Genomic DNA, 16,232 nt, shown 5'->3' with positions numbered 1-16,232 from the left:
CTTTTCCTCATGAATATTTAAATAGAAATTGCTAAAATATAATTAATTTTTCATATGACCTATTCAACCTGTTCTTGTTTCCAATGTATAAAACGACTCAAACTTATTTCTTTTGCAATTTTCATAAAAAAACATAGTTCACTTGTTGATATTTTTGGTTTGCAAACTATAAATCATTATGTTTTATGCTTATTGTTGATATTTTAGTTCATTTTCAAACAAGTTGTTCACCATCGATTGCGGCTTTCAACAGGTGATGTACATTTCAATGTGTTGTATATTTCTCCGCCTGCATGATATGAGGCCTTTTTTTAAACGGGGAAGTTTCCCAATATATAAATTAAATAATAAATTAAACAACAGATGAAAATGGTTATTTTTAGATTGCAGTATAAAGACAATAATAGTGCATTGACTTGACATATCAACTATATAAGGATTCGGCTCGAACCAGGGAAATAGCCTCATCCTTATATCGTTAATATGTCAAGTCAATGTACTTTTATTGTCTATATACTAATTTCAATAAAAGATGATTTTATTTTTTATCCTGGAATGTTGTTCCATGTTCTTATTTTTCCTGTTGACTTAAAAAAAGATTATCCGGCAAATACAAATACAAACATTGGCATTGTATATTGTATATTACCCTCAAATAGTTTTATTTTAAACATTTTGAATATATTTTAAAATGTTGGTACACTCTGACCATAACTTCCCAGAAGAAGATGAAATGAACAAAATGAAAGTTAATTATTTTATTAATTTAGAAAAAAATTACCTTAAGGGATTTCTTTGTTCCTTTCTTTTTGGTCTTCTCACTTGATTCTTCCTTTACCTCCTTTTTGTCCTGAAACAGCATCAAACCTAACCTTAGAATCAAAGAGCAGATTGCTCTGAGGGATACGATTGCCATTATTTTCATTGACACATGTATACATGTAGCTGGATAATACTATTTTCAAAACCAATTCAACTGCACAAGTAACATGTAATTTACGTAATCTGAATAGTTACAAAATAGCCAATTCTGGATACAAGTGTATGAACAATGTAATTAGGCCTATTGTGTTTTATTTTTGTACTATCAATTCCAAGTTTACTTTCCACAGCAGTCACTGAGACTTAGAGTGAGAGAAGGTATTTCACTTCGTATCTTATCACCTATTTTCCTACATTAATTCTAGGAGGAACCCCATTCCTAACTCTTTAAATATTTAATTTCCTTTGGGTCAGTGGTCATGACTCCTTTCCGTACAGATTCCTTGGTTTAAATTGCGATTGTTTTTAATATAATAAGACGTTTATCAACAGAACGAGTTAATTTTTCTCGACATGTTGTATCTCTCAGAATTGACGGAAGTTACTTCCCAAAGGGAAACAACATGAAACGATAATATTGAAGACTCCATTTTGCCTGAAGGGGTGTTATAGTTACACCTCTACAATGTGGACTACATTTATTTTAATTCAAATGATGCATATGATTTAAAATTATGCAACAACAATTACCCTCAATAGCAGACAATACATAGAAAGGATCCCATGAGTTTTAAATTAATCAATTGAGTGGGGAATCCAGAGCAACCATTCAATCTAATACCCTTTGAAGTCAAGAAAACTATATGCATGCACATAATTACCAAAACAGACCCTGGAGCAAGAACGTATATTAAATGTTAATTAAACGACCTAGATGATTCTCTATTTCTTTATGGAAGTACAATATCAAATATCAGTTTCATAACGGTGACAAATGAGAAAAACTCTACTTCAGTTCTTATATGACAGATATAGATTTATCGGAATTCAGAGAACTCTCGCATTTTTATCAAAACTGGGGAATTCCATCTGACGCGTATCTAAATTTATAAAAACACTAAATATGAATACAGCTTAATTCTGATTTTCCGTGTTATTAAACAGGCATATAAGTCAAGGGAAATATCAAACATGAAGATTATGAAAAGAACATTATAGGAAAGTTGTTTAAGTTCAATCCCTTTGTTTGTTTTTACCTTTTAAAGCAAGACAATCATAAGAATCTGAGATGTTCCTTAAAGTTTAGAATAAAACGGTTGAGGTGAGGGCATGGACCTGAGCCAATGGTATAAGTCTACAGATTGCTTGAAAGTAATCATATCCCAAAAATGATTGGTATCCCTTTTACTTTTACCTATTAGAAAGCAGTAATTTTTTTGTGTTGAATTAATTAAGGGGAGATAATTATATTTGGAATTATCTTTTTGAGATTTGGAATCGGGTATAGAAAAAAGTATTTTGTTTCCAGAATCAGTTGTGTACAGTATTAAAGTTAACGGAAATAATGTCTGACCTTGAAATTATGAGGATACAAAATCTCAAAATTTGTGAATTAATTTTCCAAAAACTTTATTTTTTTACAACTGTTTTAGGAGAATTTCAAAAGAGCACACAAGAGGTCTTCCTTACATAGGTATTAACTGTGCAAAAAAAATAAACTAAACTATCAATACCTTTTTTTGTTCAAAATTCTATTCTTATTCTAGCTTATTTAAAATAAATTTACAAAAATTGGGCTATTAATTTATACATAAAAAAAAACTAACAATATCTGAGGTGCATGGAGCTTGGAAAAGGCTTTTCTTTGACTTGACTTTCTTTGGAACCACTGCAGTATTCTCCTTGTCCTGTTCTTTGTCTATGACATCATTAGAATCATCACATTTTCCAGAACTTGGCTGTTATATAAAAAATGTAAAATTTTAAATGCAGTTAAGTTATATAATGCACACAATCCTATTCATGCTATTGTGGGAGAATATTTAAAGATGCATTTTATATTCAATAGATATAAGAAGATGTGGTATGAGTGCCTATGAGACAATACCTATATAATACAAGCATGTTTTGAAAGCCCAGAATCTTCAAACTTTTGTCATGAGATCAGCACTTATAAAATTGAATTTGATTTTGATCAGAGAAGTACTTTACCGATACCAGAATAAAGTACAAATTAAACTTAAAGTTAATGCATAGGTTTTTATATTCTTGTGTACCTACTGGTTTATCAAATCCAAGAAAAATAATTAGACAATAAGATAATATTGTGCAGGTATTCATTATTTGTATATATGACTTCAGGTAAGACATTATATTGTCTAAAAGTCTGAACTTGAACATCTTTTGATTTGACAGATTGAGAAGCTTTTAAATGTTCAATTTTAAGAAGCAGCTAGATTTTTTTGTGAAATTAACTCTCACACCTAGTGTTAATCAGTTTAATTTACCTGAACCTGAACAATTTCAGATCTGGCAGTATTATTTTCAGCAGTCTTAAACAGATTTTTGGGACTCAATAGTAAGTTCTCAGCTTTTACTTCTGCTTTAAGCTTTGGTACTGGAAAACAAATATATAAAGGTAAGATACATTGATTATAATGGCATTTTTGTTTCTATTAATACTGATCTATATTTGAAGAATATCCATTAGCAAGCCAACAAGGTGTACTGTAATTTTTTAAAAGAATTAAATTTTTACAACATTTTTTTTCTTCATATCCTTCATTGCAATCCTAGCTAGCTGTGAAAATGTAGCTCTTAATTCCTTTTGATGATTTTTGATATTTGCGGATCAAAAGGACCTTAGAGCTACGTTTTCACAGCTAAATCCTAGCATGAAAAGATGTTTTGTGATTTTCTTTTTTAAAACCAAAAACTTTGTTTTCTTCAACAATGTTTAGGGGATAATTTCAAAAGGGCACAAATGAGATTTTCCTTTCATAGGATTTTACACTATAGATGCAAAACAATTGAAAATCAGTTGAGGCAATCTTGATGTGACAGAAGTGCTGCAGACAGACTAACTGACCTATAGGGTATGTGTTGACTAAGACGAAAAGGCAGTAGTTAATTTTTACCTGCAAATGTCTTTTTAAAACAAGGCTTCTTTGGGTCAGTCATTTCTATATGCTGAAACAAAAACAGAAAAAAAAAGAAAATATAATTGCTGATCATTAAAAATAATGCATTACATTTGATAAATGATTTAACCAAGTCATCATCAGAGCACTTATAGTTGATCTATTATATGACAATCTATTTTTCAGTTCATGACTTTTTAAATGCAGTAATTGTTTCTTTTGATCACTCAAAGGGTGTCATAAAAAAATCTCTAATGTCTAAATATCTTAATTGTGGCTCAGAGCAAAAGCATATTTTCTTTTAAGATATTATATTGTTGTATAAGTCAAATATCTTTCAGGTTTAATGCACCTCCTGGTACTGGTTTATATAAGATACTTAATTCATCCAATTCAATGTGTTTGAAAAGAACATTTTTGGTTCAATACATCACAAATACAATTGTTAAATTAAAAATGTGTACATAATTATCAAAACTAACGACAAAAGTATGAACTTTCAACCAATGATTCAATAAAAAATAAAAAAAAGCATACTGGAAAAAGGAAATCACCAATTCACCAACATTCCAACTGACTCCATTTTCAGAAAACGAAATCTGTAACAAACAAACTTTTAGCCACCGCTTTACAAGCAGAGCCAAATACAATGAAAGTCCCAACTATGTATTGGCTTCCGAAGCTACACAAAACCCCTTACAAATATAGATTTATTTCGTCTTCAAGCCATTGTTCAACTACTAAATTGTCTATTCTTCTTACCAGCACACTTGGTACAATTAAAAACCTGATAATAAATTGTTCAAATAAGGCCTTCGAAAATAGTGGAATAAATTACTTTTGGAGTGTTAAGAACTCGTTGGAAGTACTTGATAAACTGCATGCTTATATTGGTGATTTTGAATCTGTTCAAAGTTTTGATTTTTCTACCCTGTATACCACATTGCCTCACATTCTCATTAAGAAAAAATTCACACACCTAATTAAATGGGCATTCAAAAAATCAGAATGTGAATATATATGTTCAAACTCTTTTAGGTCATTTTTTAGTAGCAATAAACAAAAAAACTATGTTAATTGGACATGCTTTGATACTATAAATGCCCTTGAATTTTTACTAGATAACATTTTTGTTCGCTTTGGGGATTCCGTATATCGTCAGATTATCGGAATTACAATGGGGACTAACTGTGCACCACTTATTGCGGACCTGTTTTTGTATTGTTATGAGTTACAATTTATGACAAAAATAAGCAAAGACCCATCGAAACAACATCTGATAAACAAATTTAATAATACTTTTAGATATTTGGATGATATTTTGGCTCTCAATAATGACGACTTCAGTATGTATATTAATGAATTTATCCTGTTGAACTTACTTTAAATAAAGCTAATACTAACAATGACCACAGCCCTTTTCTCGATCTTGATATCTATATCACTAATGGAAAGCTGAATACTAAAATTTATGATAAAAGGGATGATTTTTCATTTCCTATCGTTAATTATCCGTTTTTAGATGGTGACGTTCCCTTGTCACCATCTTACGGTGTTTATATATCTCAACTTGTACGATTCGCTCGTGTATGTAACAATGTTTTAGATTTTAATGAGAGAAATTTATGTATTACTGAAAAATTATTACACCAGGGTTTTCGATATCACAAACTAGCCAAAACATTTACTAAATTTTATCATCGGTATAAAGACATCATTCGTAAATATAGCTCAACATGCAGACTTCTAATACGTTCAGGTATTTCACATCCAATTTTTTATGGTAATATTCTTTATAAAGCACAAAGGTGTCAGTATTCACCTCAGAAACTTACAAAACCTTTGAATAGACTTATTAAGAAGGGATATAATTATGATACTGTTGTCAAGTCATTAAAGATTGCATATGTTGGCGTTAATATTGAGTCACTGATAAGGTCTTTGCATCGGAACTAAACACATTTATTCTAAAAACAGTTGTTGGCATGACACGGGTTATGTTCTTCTCATATATGTTATGATGGTATGATACTAAACCCCTAACGGGAAGGATTGTGCCTGATGTTCATATGATGAAATCATAATCTTTCAGTCAGTTTAATTAAAGTCTGGAGCTGGCATGTCAGTTAACTGCTAGTAGTCTGTTGTTATTTATGTTTTATTGTCATTTTGTTTATTTTCTTTGGTTACATCTTCTGACATCAGACTCGGACTTCTCTTTAACTGAATTTTAATGTGCGTATTGTTATACGTTTACTTTTCTACATTGGTTAGAGGTATAGGGGGAGGGTTGAGATCTCACAAACATGTTTAACCCCGCCACATTTTTGCGCCTGTCCCAAGTCAGGAGCCTCTGGCCTTTGTTAGTCTTGTACTATTTTAATTTTAGTTTCTTGTGTACAATTTGGAAATTAGTATGGCGTTCATTATCACTGGACTAGTATATATTTGTTTAGGGGCCAGCTGAAGGACACCTCCGGATGCGGGAATTTCTCGCTACATTGAAGACCTGTTGGTGACCCTCTGCTGTTGTTTTTTATTTGGTCGGGTTGTTGTCTCTTTGACACATTCCCCATTTCCATTCTCAATTTTATTATAACCTGATCTGTTTGCTATTGAAATAATTACTCAGAAACTTGCACCGTCCGATAAAATAAAGTATACTTATCTATTTTTTCCAAGATCGCAACATGACACTATATTTTATATATTTCATATCATCGATCATCCCACCCTCCCCAGAGACTGGCAGAGTACAGATGTGTGGATTCAAAGGCATGTGGACTAGGAGTCACAATAATGGGTGAACTTTATTCCTGCAAAGTCAAACCACTACATTATGCACACGCCTTTAGCTTATGAACTATTATAAAATTATCTTGCTGACAGCTCATGTCTCAGCTGTCTGGAACATATATAACAACAAAAAGGAGAAGAAAATCAGTCTTCAATCAATCATAAAAAAACTTGCTATTTTTGATTGTTTATACATGTATAAGGCCATGTGAGGTCATAAAAACACATAATGTGCTAAACCTGTATCATAAATTCATAATTAATTAAAAATTGAATAAATAAAATAATTGTGTAAAAATGTAAGTCAAGTGCTTGCAACAACTGTTTGTTAAGAAATTGTTACAAATATTTTGTACCCCTCATAAATATCTGTACCTTCAATCTTCTTAGAGAGCCATACAGTGCTTAGTCTTCTGGGAAGAGTCAAAATCTGTTTTCTTGTTCAAATGTTTGTTTGCAGACGACAATTTATAGCCTTTCGGAACAACAATTTCCGAAATTATTTCCCACAATTCTATGATTTGCACAGGCGCACTGGATATCCAGTGTGAGCTAACTGCCTTACGGGACGGAGCGCTCAAGGAAACATTAGGAAGTTTACTTCGACTTTGGTGGATATTTTCTGACATTTAATGCTTCATTAATCTAAAATTGTGCAATTAATATTAACTTTTGAACCTATTCTTCTTGAGAACTGTGAATGCCAGGACGAAATAGGTGATTGTTGTTGTGACCGCATTTTTGGCTTGGTCAACCGCCAGGTGGCAGTAAAGTTCCGACGTTTACATTACGAACACGTGCTCGATGTAAACAAACACAACGATTGTGTGTGAAAAGACGTTAAAATGAGTGTTGAAGTAAAGACACCGACCCACACTCAGTTCGAACATTCTGAATTTCTTTGTGGAGATAAACAATCGAGCTCAAAACCAAAATCATCACCTGTTACATTCAAATTTGACGAAAATCAACAGAACTACAACTCTTACAGAAGAGCAAGTGATGGGGGACAAAATTTATCAGTTCAGTGGAGGAAAAGAAAACTAAGCACAAACAGAAATGATGCTTCTTTCTATGGCCCGGGGTCACGCAGAAAAAGATTCAAGTCAACACCAAGTGAACAGATTGTGTTGCCGACAAAATTTCTTCTAGGTGGAAATATTAATGATCCATTGAACCTAAACAGCATAAATGAAGAGGAAAACGACAAGACACCATATTCATCACCTGTGCCAACACCAGCACATCGCAAAGAACTTATCAATTCAGTGCCATTCAACATAACAGACCCATTGAATTTAGAGTCAGCAGATGATGAAATAGGAATGAGAGGTGCAAAGAAAAAGAAAAGAAATAAAAAAAGACATGAATCATTTTCTTCTGGTAGTCAGTTAGCAAAGGAATGGGTGCCATCAGAAAAAAGAAAAAATTTAATGCAAGCTTTGAAGATTGAAATAGATGAACCTAAGTTGACTGATATGAATTTAACCCAAATGAAATCTCCACAGATGAAAGAATTAACTTTCAAACTTAGTTCTTCTTCAAAACCAGATAAAATTGTGTCTCCAGTAATCCCACAGTCATCCCCAAGGCCAAGGAAAAGGACGAGATGCTCAAGTATGAGTGATGTTCATGCAAGACCGGAGTCAACAGCAGCTAGAGCAATTTTCAGAACATCATTAAGTCCATCAAGAAATCTTGAGATTCCTAAACCTTTGCCTGTGAAAATATCTAAGAAATCAAACCAAAAACAATCTGGTGCTGTCAAATTTAATAAAAATCCAAAGTTTGTACATGGCAATTACAATAGATACTATGGCTATAGAAACCCAGAAACAGAAGATGACTATAGACTACATTGCTTTAAACAGGAATGGTTTGAGAAGAAAGATGTACTAGATATTGGATGTAATGTTGGACATCTGACACTTTCAATTGCTAGAGATTTCAATCCTACTAAAATAGTAGGAGTAGACATTGATAGAACACTAATTACTGCAGCAAGGAAAAATATAAGGCATTATATTACATCGCGTCAGACGGATTCAAAATCGTTTCCAGTGTCAAACTCCATCAATTATGGTCCGATACTAGCACCGCCTGTGGTTGGGAATAGTCCGAAAGAAGGATTTCCATACAATATAACATTTACACAGGTAATTCATGCATGCAGTGTCAGCTACATGTACATTTATATGAGTTGTAATGTTAGGCCTAGAAAACTTGATTCTTCTAGCCCTACATTTTTGTATGCATATGTACATTATCATCAGGCCCTGTTATTAAGTTTTAACAGCATATATTTTACTGTATTTCACACAGACTTACCCTAGATCCCTAATATCTAGTTGCTACGGTACCCGTAAGATTTTATATTTAGTTTTTGAACAAGCGCTATTTACAGTGTATCCCAAACTCTGTACATGTCCAACCGACAAAATGTCAGACAAAAAATCATTTGGTCAGACAGAACTTTAAAGATTTTTTGATTAAATACATGTATATAGAAGAAAAATTTCTTTTTTGGTCAGACAAAAACTAAAACAGTTTGACACAGACTGTATACAAGTCTTGACTCTTTCACCCTTTCAGTTTTTTTTCCAGTACATTTTTGTACATGTATGTATGTCAGCAGAAACACAGGTTTTTATTAGGTCTAACGAAAAAAAGTATGTCATATATGCATTGTTTATATGGTTTATGTGCTTAAGTTTATTGTTTACAGAGTAGGTTTTAAATCTTCCTGTGCAGCAGTCTTCACGCTGAGTGGCAGCACAGGCTTGTAAAATTTCTCTCGGGCCTGTAAAAATCATATCTTGAGGCCAACAGAATCTAACTAAAAATTTTCAAAAATTGAGCTCTGGGCCTGAAGATTTAACAGTTCATCGTGAAGACTGGTGCAGTAGTCATTACTATACATGTACTATGGACATAATCTGATGAAATCACCAGCATCCCCTATGTCACTACATTTATATGTCAGGCATTTATTATGTTTATCAGGGGTGGATCCAGCAATTTAAAAAAAAAGGGGTTCCTAACCCAGGACAAAGGAGGGGTTCCAACTACATGTCTCATTCAAATGCATTGATCGTCCAAAAAAAAGGGGGGGTTCCAACCTCCGGACCCCCCCTGGATCTCCGCGCCTGTTTATTGGGGGGGGGTTGGAACCCATAATCTGCTAGGGTAATTAAATCTTGCTACCTGCTGGATGATCTATATTGTATCAGGTGTGTTATTACACATCATGCAAAGGTTTATATGCATCTCTTTTGTTTTATAAGACCTTTTCTGAGCATAATGCAACTCATATTACAAATTTCGTAGCTCAATTTAAACTGACTCTAATGTAAGTAAGCCTTCGATAGAAAATGCTTGAAAATCTCATTTTGGACTAGAGGAACATATTTAAGTACCTTTGTAATACAGGAAAAGGAATTCTTTCAAATTTGTATTTCAGAAAATTAATTTTAATTTTAAATGTATACATGTACATGTATGATGTAATACAAAAGTTACATGTATATATATGTTGAACTGACAGCTGAAAAATTATATGCATAAAAATGTTTTAACTATAAAAAAAAATCTATTAAAAGAATTTTGTCTCCTTTTTTTGGGTCATGCATGTACATGTACATGAAATATGTATACATGTATATATGCACATGATTTGAAATATAGTGAAAAAAGTAATTTAATATTTGAACGCAATGGTGTAAATGATATATATTTACAAAATTCTAATTGACTTTTCATGATTTCAAGGGTGTTTGCAGTAGTTGCTATGGAACTATATGCTCTGTACAGCTGTCAAACAGAATATGGTTTCAGTGAGTTATTTTTGGTGAGGCATATTAAATGTGGTAGTCATGGTAATAATATCTCCTTTGTAATGCAACTTTTACATATATATAATTACAAAATTTGTACATTGTACTTCCATTATGAATGATTATTTGAATTTCGCATACATGTACATATGTACATGTATTCACATGCAGATTACAGGTGTTTTATATGGCTATGAGCTATAGTCATGCACTTTGTATCAAGAAATTTGTTCAAGTTGTTGAATCATAATTATTGTACAATAATATTGCATTGGAAGAATTAATGCAATACATATGCATGATTATTATCATATTATGCAACTAATCAAATTAATTGTACAGGTAATGTAAAAATTGTATAAATGAGCTAATTCTTATCATTTTATAAATTTCAGGGGAACTATGTCTTATCATCAGATGAAATGATCGATCAGCAGAGAGAAGAATATGATGTCATACTAGCTTTAAGCTTAACTAAATGGATCCATTTGAATAACGGTGACATTGGCTTGAAGAGATTTTTCCGTAGGATCTTCAATCATCTTCGACCTGGTGGCAGACTTATCTTGGAACCACAGCCATGGTCATCTTACAAGAAGAAAAAGAAACTCACAGTAAGTACTGAGATTTTAAAATGTTATATATGTATTGTTAAATGGATTATTTTCATAATTTTTAGGTCTATAATTAGTAACATAGATTTATTTTAGTTTTCTTGGTTCCTGGTTCTAATCCTCCTTACATGTGCATGTAGATATAGAATTAACATAAGGGGATCCCCCGATATTTTCATGTTATTTTAATCTTTATCATGAAATAGATATTTTTAAATAAATCCCTCATGAAAATATCCCGCTATTCAATATGTAAAGTAAGAATTTGCAAAAAATTGATTAGGGAAGTCGGAAGGGAAAAAGCGGGGATATTGTCATTGAAATCTTTTGAAACACACATTTTGCATGTTTAGAACTTAAAAAGTGACCTAACACTGTATGGAACTTATTTCAGAAGTTATGTACAATATTTCATTTCCTCATGTTCCTATTATCGGCCCCAAAGGGCATAAACATAACAACATCAGACTACACGAAATACGTCGGACCGTCGGACAAATCCGGTGAATAATGAATCGGTCTGGTAAAATTTTGTTGAATTCCGGTCCGAATGTCCGGTGTTTTTTTTCATGGAACATTCTAGCAAAATTGCCAAACGATCTCAAATTCATTTTCATCTTTATTATTCATCACAGCGATGTTTATTTTGTTCAACCGCTAGCTTTATGCCGAACATCGACAACCAGTAATGTGTAAATCCGGGTAAAAACATATCTGACTGTCAAAAACAACAATGGATGCCATCATTGGCACAACCGGAAATGTAAATAAAACCGGATCAGATTCTGGGAACGGATAAGGATAATTCCGGGTTTGCCGATTTAAATACAATAAATGAATAAAAATCCAAGCAGATCACAAAATTTAGCTATGAAATATAACCACAAGAATTGAAAACCAAAAGATATATGAAAAAGAAAGAAGAAACAGGAAATAATATTTTATACAGAAACTCTAAATTATGTTTAGTTCACAAACATTGTCATAATCCAATAAAATGGGACATTACTCTTCACTGAAATGCATTCAAGCAATTGTGCACAACTTTCATAACAATATCCCCTCTTGTTACATCATTTTGTTTTAATTTGTGCATTTTGGGGAGGAGTAGGGCACAACAAAGTCATATGTTTGTTGTTTTTTGTCGGATAATATACAATTAGATGTAAAAAAAAAATTGGTCTGGTAAAATTTCATTCGGTCTGGTAAAGCTAGGATGCTTACCAGACCGAATGTCCTGTAAAAATAAAATTCATTCGCGTAGTCTGCAACATCAATAGTTTTCACAATTTATTATACAACATGTACAATACAAACAATGATATAAAATACCAAAAAAATAATAAAGAACAATTTAAGTTCTGTAAAAAGTAATATGCAAGGAACCTATAATTTTAAATATATAATACATTATAATGTTTGTGCATGTATGTGTTATAAAAAAGATTACAATTTAAGTACTAAAGTAATATATCTCATAATACAAGTCTGTTTATTCAGATGTATACAATACTTCATTTTATAAATACCATTCAAAGTAAAATCTTCGACGTTCTTAGAACCATGAAAGCAATAGTAAACTCATGCTTTGAGATACATATATACATGTAGCTCTTGTGTCTTGACACATCATTAAACCAATATCAAGGAGTAATAACATATCATTGAAGACCACAAGTATTTTGACATCACCGCAAATGTCTGACCCCACTCAATAGGTGAGAATTTAAACACAGTGAAGTAGAATAAACTTAAGATATGTTAATCATTGTTAATTGTCATAACCAGAAGAATGAAATTCTCAATCCACTCAATATTTGTGAACTTGTACTTTCAATAGAGGTGAACCTACCAAAGTGACATTCAAACTCACAAGTTGAAAATGAAATGACAAGTGACAATGCCTTGACTAAAAAAGGAAAGACCAACAGACAAACAATAGTACACAAAACCCAACTTTTAAAAATGAGCAACACAAACCCCACCAAAAATTGGCAGTGATCTCAGGCGATCTGGAATAGTAGCAGATCCTGGTTCACATGTGGCACCCATCCTGTTGCTCATGTTAGTACAAGCCCAGTAATCAGTCTATTTCTGAAGGTCCCATTTGGGAGAAGGGGTGGTGAATGTAGAAATGACATTAGCAACATATCAGCTATCAGCTGTGAAATGGATATCCCATAACAGAACTTGTGATGGAGTCCATTTAACATTCATGATATCTTCATTGTTCAATTGTTAAAATAGATGCACAGCAATAATAGATACATATGCAATAAATTTACATATCATTTCAGGAGGACATTCACAAGAGTTTTCAGAGCATCAAATTGAAACCACATCAGTTCTCGGACTATTTACTCAGAGAAGTTGGATTCTCAACATGTGAAGTGGTAGATGTGCCATTCAACAAATCAAAGGGTTTGTAACTTATATTTTAAGTAGTAACACACCTTATGTTAGTTTAAGGCAATCATACATCAAAAGATAGCTAATAATTCATGCCTTCTTCTGTGATTTTATTGTGCCATAATAAATAATGGGTTTGTTTCCCAAACCCTACCTACCCAGAAAAAAGCTGCCTACTCAAATTCTTTTATTGTCCTGATTTTAAGAAGTCTTTTTTAATCAAATAGGCATGAAGACTAATAAACATCTGATACTTCAGTATTTTTTTTTGAAAAAAAAAGAAAATGCCTACCTACCTACCCACTGTCTCAACCTTTGGGTAGGGTTTGGGCAAACCAAAATATTTTTAAGTGTGGCCTTGTCTCTTCTACAATGTAAATGGATCAGAGATCAATGTTAATGTTTCATGGTTAATTTGCCTTTTACAAAAAAACTCATAGTTCAACTTGATGAATTTGTTTGTGTTTTTCTTTTCAGGCTTTCAGATATTGCACATAAGTCATTGTAATGAAACATATGTGATCATTAATTTCAAGATTATCAATTAAAATGACTTCTATATTTCTCTTTTGCCATCTAACAAGATGCATATTTCTGGGAGAGCTTCTTTTCTAGTAATTTGTGCTTTACAAAAATCAATTTGAAAAGGATCCATGCCACTTTTTAGGACATTGATATTTTAATGTACATGTATATCTGAATTTGCACATAACAAGTTCTATATTGTACATTTTCCTTTTTCTAGGATTCAGAAGACCTATACAGCTCTACACTAAGGCAGATTCAACATGGAACAGTCCAAAAGACATTCTATTAAGTGGAGTTACTAACACGCCATCAAATATGGAAGGAATGCATTCATATGAACCCTCATCGATAGCCACACCACGTAGTTCAGTTATCTCAGTTTCAGCATCAAATAGTCCAAAAGACACTCCTCAGTTTAGTGGAGAACAGTCAGTTGGAAACACTCCATCAAACTTGTATGAACATGAACTTCATTCTCATGAACCGTCATCAACAGTAAATACTCCACAAAGTGGTGAAATATCTTTTGCAAATACGCCATTAGACATTGATGAAAACGAACCGTCTGTACCCACGCCGCAAAGTTCAATATTAAACTCATCTCCGAGCATTTCTGACCAGGGAGATAACTCTAGGTCATCATTTTCTAATACTCCATCATCTTACATAGCATCACCATTACATTCACAGGAAGTTGTAAAGGGCATTAACTCTGAACTTGTTTCAATTGAAGAAAACACATCAAATGACATTGTTGAACCAGTTTTAGATGAAAACAATGAGAACTCTAGGACAGACTTGGAATCACTTAGCAAATATGATTCAACTGAAAAATGAAATAGTGCATTTATAATATTTTTGTTAAAATTATTTGAGTATAAAACTTTTCAATGAATTTAAACATGTATATTTATTTATATTTAACGAAACAACAGATTTGTTCCATATTTGAGAGCTGCTTAAAATAGAAAAAGGCAAAAGGTAAAAGATAGCTATACCAGAGAATATCAAATAAGTTATTTTTACTCTTTGGGAATTAAATTATATTGTATTGTTGATTGAGACAATTTAATTTACTGTTTTTGTAACCTGAAAGTCTGAGGCTGTTCCACAAAAACAAAATGCTATTAAGGATTTTTACAGCATCATTTTATAAGCCCCAAGACTAATACAATATACTAGGTTGGTACATGTACATAACTAAGTTATTGACAGTAAGTGTTTATGTGGAAGTGCCTTCATAGAACTCGAATAACTTTTGCCTTAACTCCCCTTACAAACTCTGACCACATAAATGCAATTTCAGGGAAAATGTCAAATAGTATTTAAGCAGCAAGTGCATTGGTAATTTTTTTGTTGAACAATAGATGGTTTTTGTTTAGCCTGCAACTTTTGTTGCAGAAAGCTCGACATAGGAATAGTGATCTGGCGGCGGCGGCGTTAGCTAACTTCTTAAAAGGTTTATATTTTAGAAGGTGGAAGACCTGGATGCTTCATACTTTGTATATAGAAGCCTCATGTTATGAAGTTTCCGTCAGTCACATGTCCAATGTCCTTGACCTCATATTCATGGTTCAGTGACCACTTGAAAAAAAAGTTAAAATTTTTTGTAATGTTGAATTCTCCCTTATTATAAGTAATAGGATAACTATATTTGATATGTGCATACCTTGCAAGGTCCTCGTGTCTGTCGGACAGTTTTCACTTGACCTCGACCTCATTTCATGGATCAGTGAACAAGGTTAAGTTTTGGTGGTCAAGTCCATATCTCAGATGCTATAAGCAATAGGGCTAGTATATTCGGTGTAAGGAAGATGTCCAACTGGCAGGTGTCATCTGACCTTGACCTCATTTTCATGGTTCAGTGGTTACAGTTAAGTTTTTGTGGTTTGGTCTGTTTTTTTCATACTATATGCAATAGGTCTACTATATTTGTTGTATGGAATGATTGTTAGGTGTCTAGCAGGCAGATGTCATGTTACCTTGACCTCATTTTCATGGTTCAATGGTCAAAGTTAAGTTTTTGAGTTTTGGTCTTTTTATCTTATACTATATGCCATAGGTCAACTATATTTGGTGTATGGAAATATTTTATGATCTTTATGTCAGTAACACAGGTTTCTTTTGACTGTGACCTCATTTTCACGGTT

At 32.6% G+C, this 16,232-nt stretch overlaps 2 protein-coding genes across 2 annotated transcripts in view; one reads left to right on the top strand and one right to left on the bottom strand.

The window, feature by feature from the left end:
- Positions 1-7,188, bottom strand: part of LOC143057569 (uncharacterized) — a 35,446-nt gene extending 28,258 nt beyond the window's left edge. The window contains exons 1-5 of the mRNA XM_076230886.1: positions 7,074-7,188; positions 3,900-3,951; positions 3,270-3,379; positions 2,589-2,720; positions 782-850 (exon numbers count right to left, since the gene is read on the bottom strand). Of these exons, the coding sequence (XP_076087001.1) occupies positions 782-850; positions 2,589-2,720; positions 3,270-3,379; positions 3,900-3,942 (354 nt within the window). The 5' untranslated portion in view covers positions 3,943-3,951; positions 7,074-7,188. The remainder of the gene's footprint in view (positions 1-781; positions 851-2,588; positions 2,721-3,269; positions 3,380-3,899; positions 3,952-7,073) is intronic.
- A 40-nt stretch (positions 7,189-7,228) lies between these two features.
- LOC143057570 (7SK snRNA methylphosphate capping enzyme-like) lies at positions 7,229-14,983 on the top strand. Its single transcript, XM_076230887.1, has 4 exons — positions 7,229-8,854; positions 10,927-11,145; positions 13,443-13,566; positions 14,300-14,983. The coding sequence occupies exons 1-4, from the start codon at positions 7,544-7,546 to the stop codon at positions 14,917-14,919; spliced, it is 2,274 nt and encodes a 757-aa protein (XP_076087002.1). The 5' UTR covers positions 7,229-7,543; the 3' UTR covers positions 14,920-14,983.
- The last annotated feature ends 1,249 nt before the right edge of the window (positions 14,984-16,232 follow it).

Source organism: Mytilus galloprovincialis, chromosome 13 (genome assembly GCF_965363235.1).
Source record: "Mytilus galloprovincialis chromosome 13, xbMytGall1.hap1.1, whole genome shotgun sequence".
In the NCBI taxonomy this organism is placed as follows: Eukaryota; Metazoa; Mollusca; class Bivalvia; order Mytilida; family Mytilidae; genus Mytilus; species Mytilus galloprovincialis.
The sequence above is the reverse complement of the archived record's forward strand: the minus strand, read 5'-3'. Positions and strand labels throughout refer to the sequence as shown.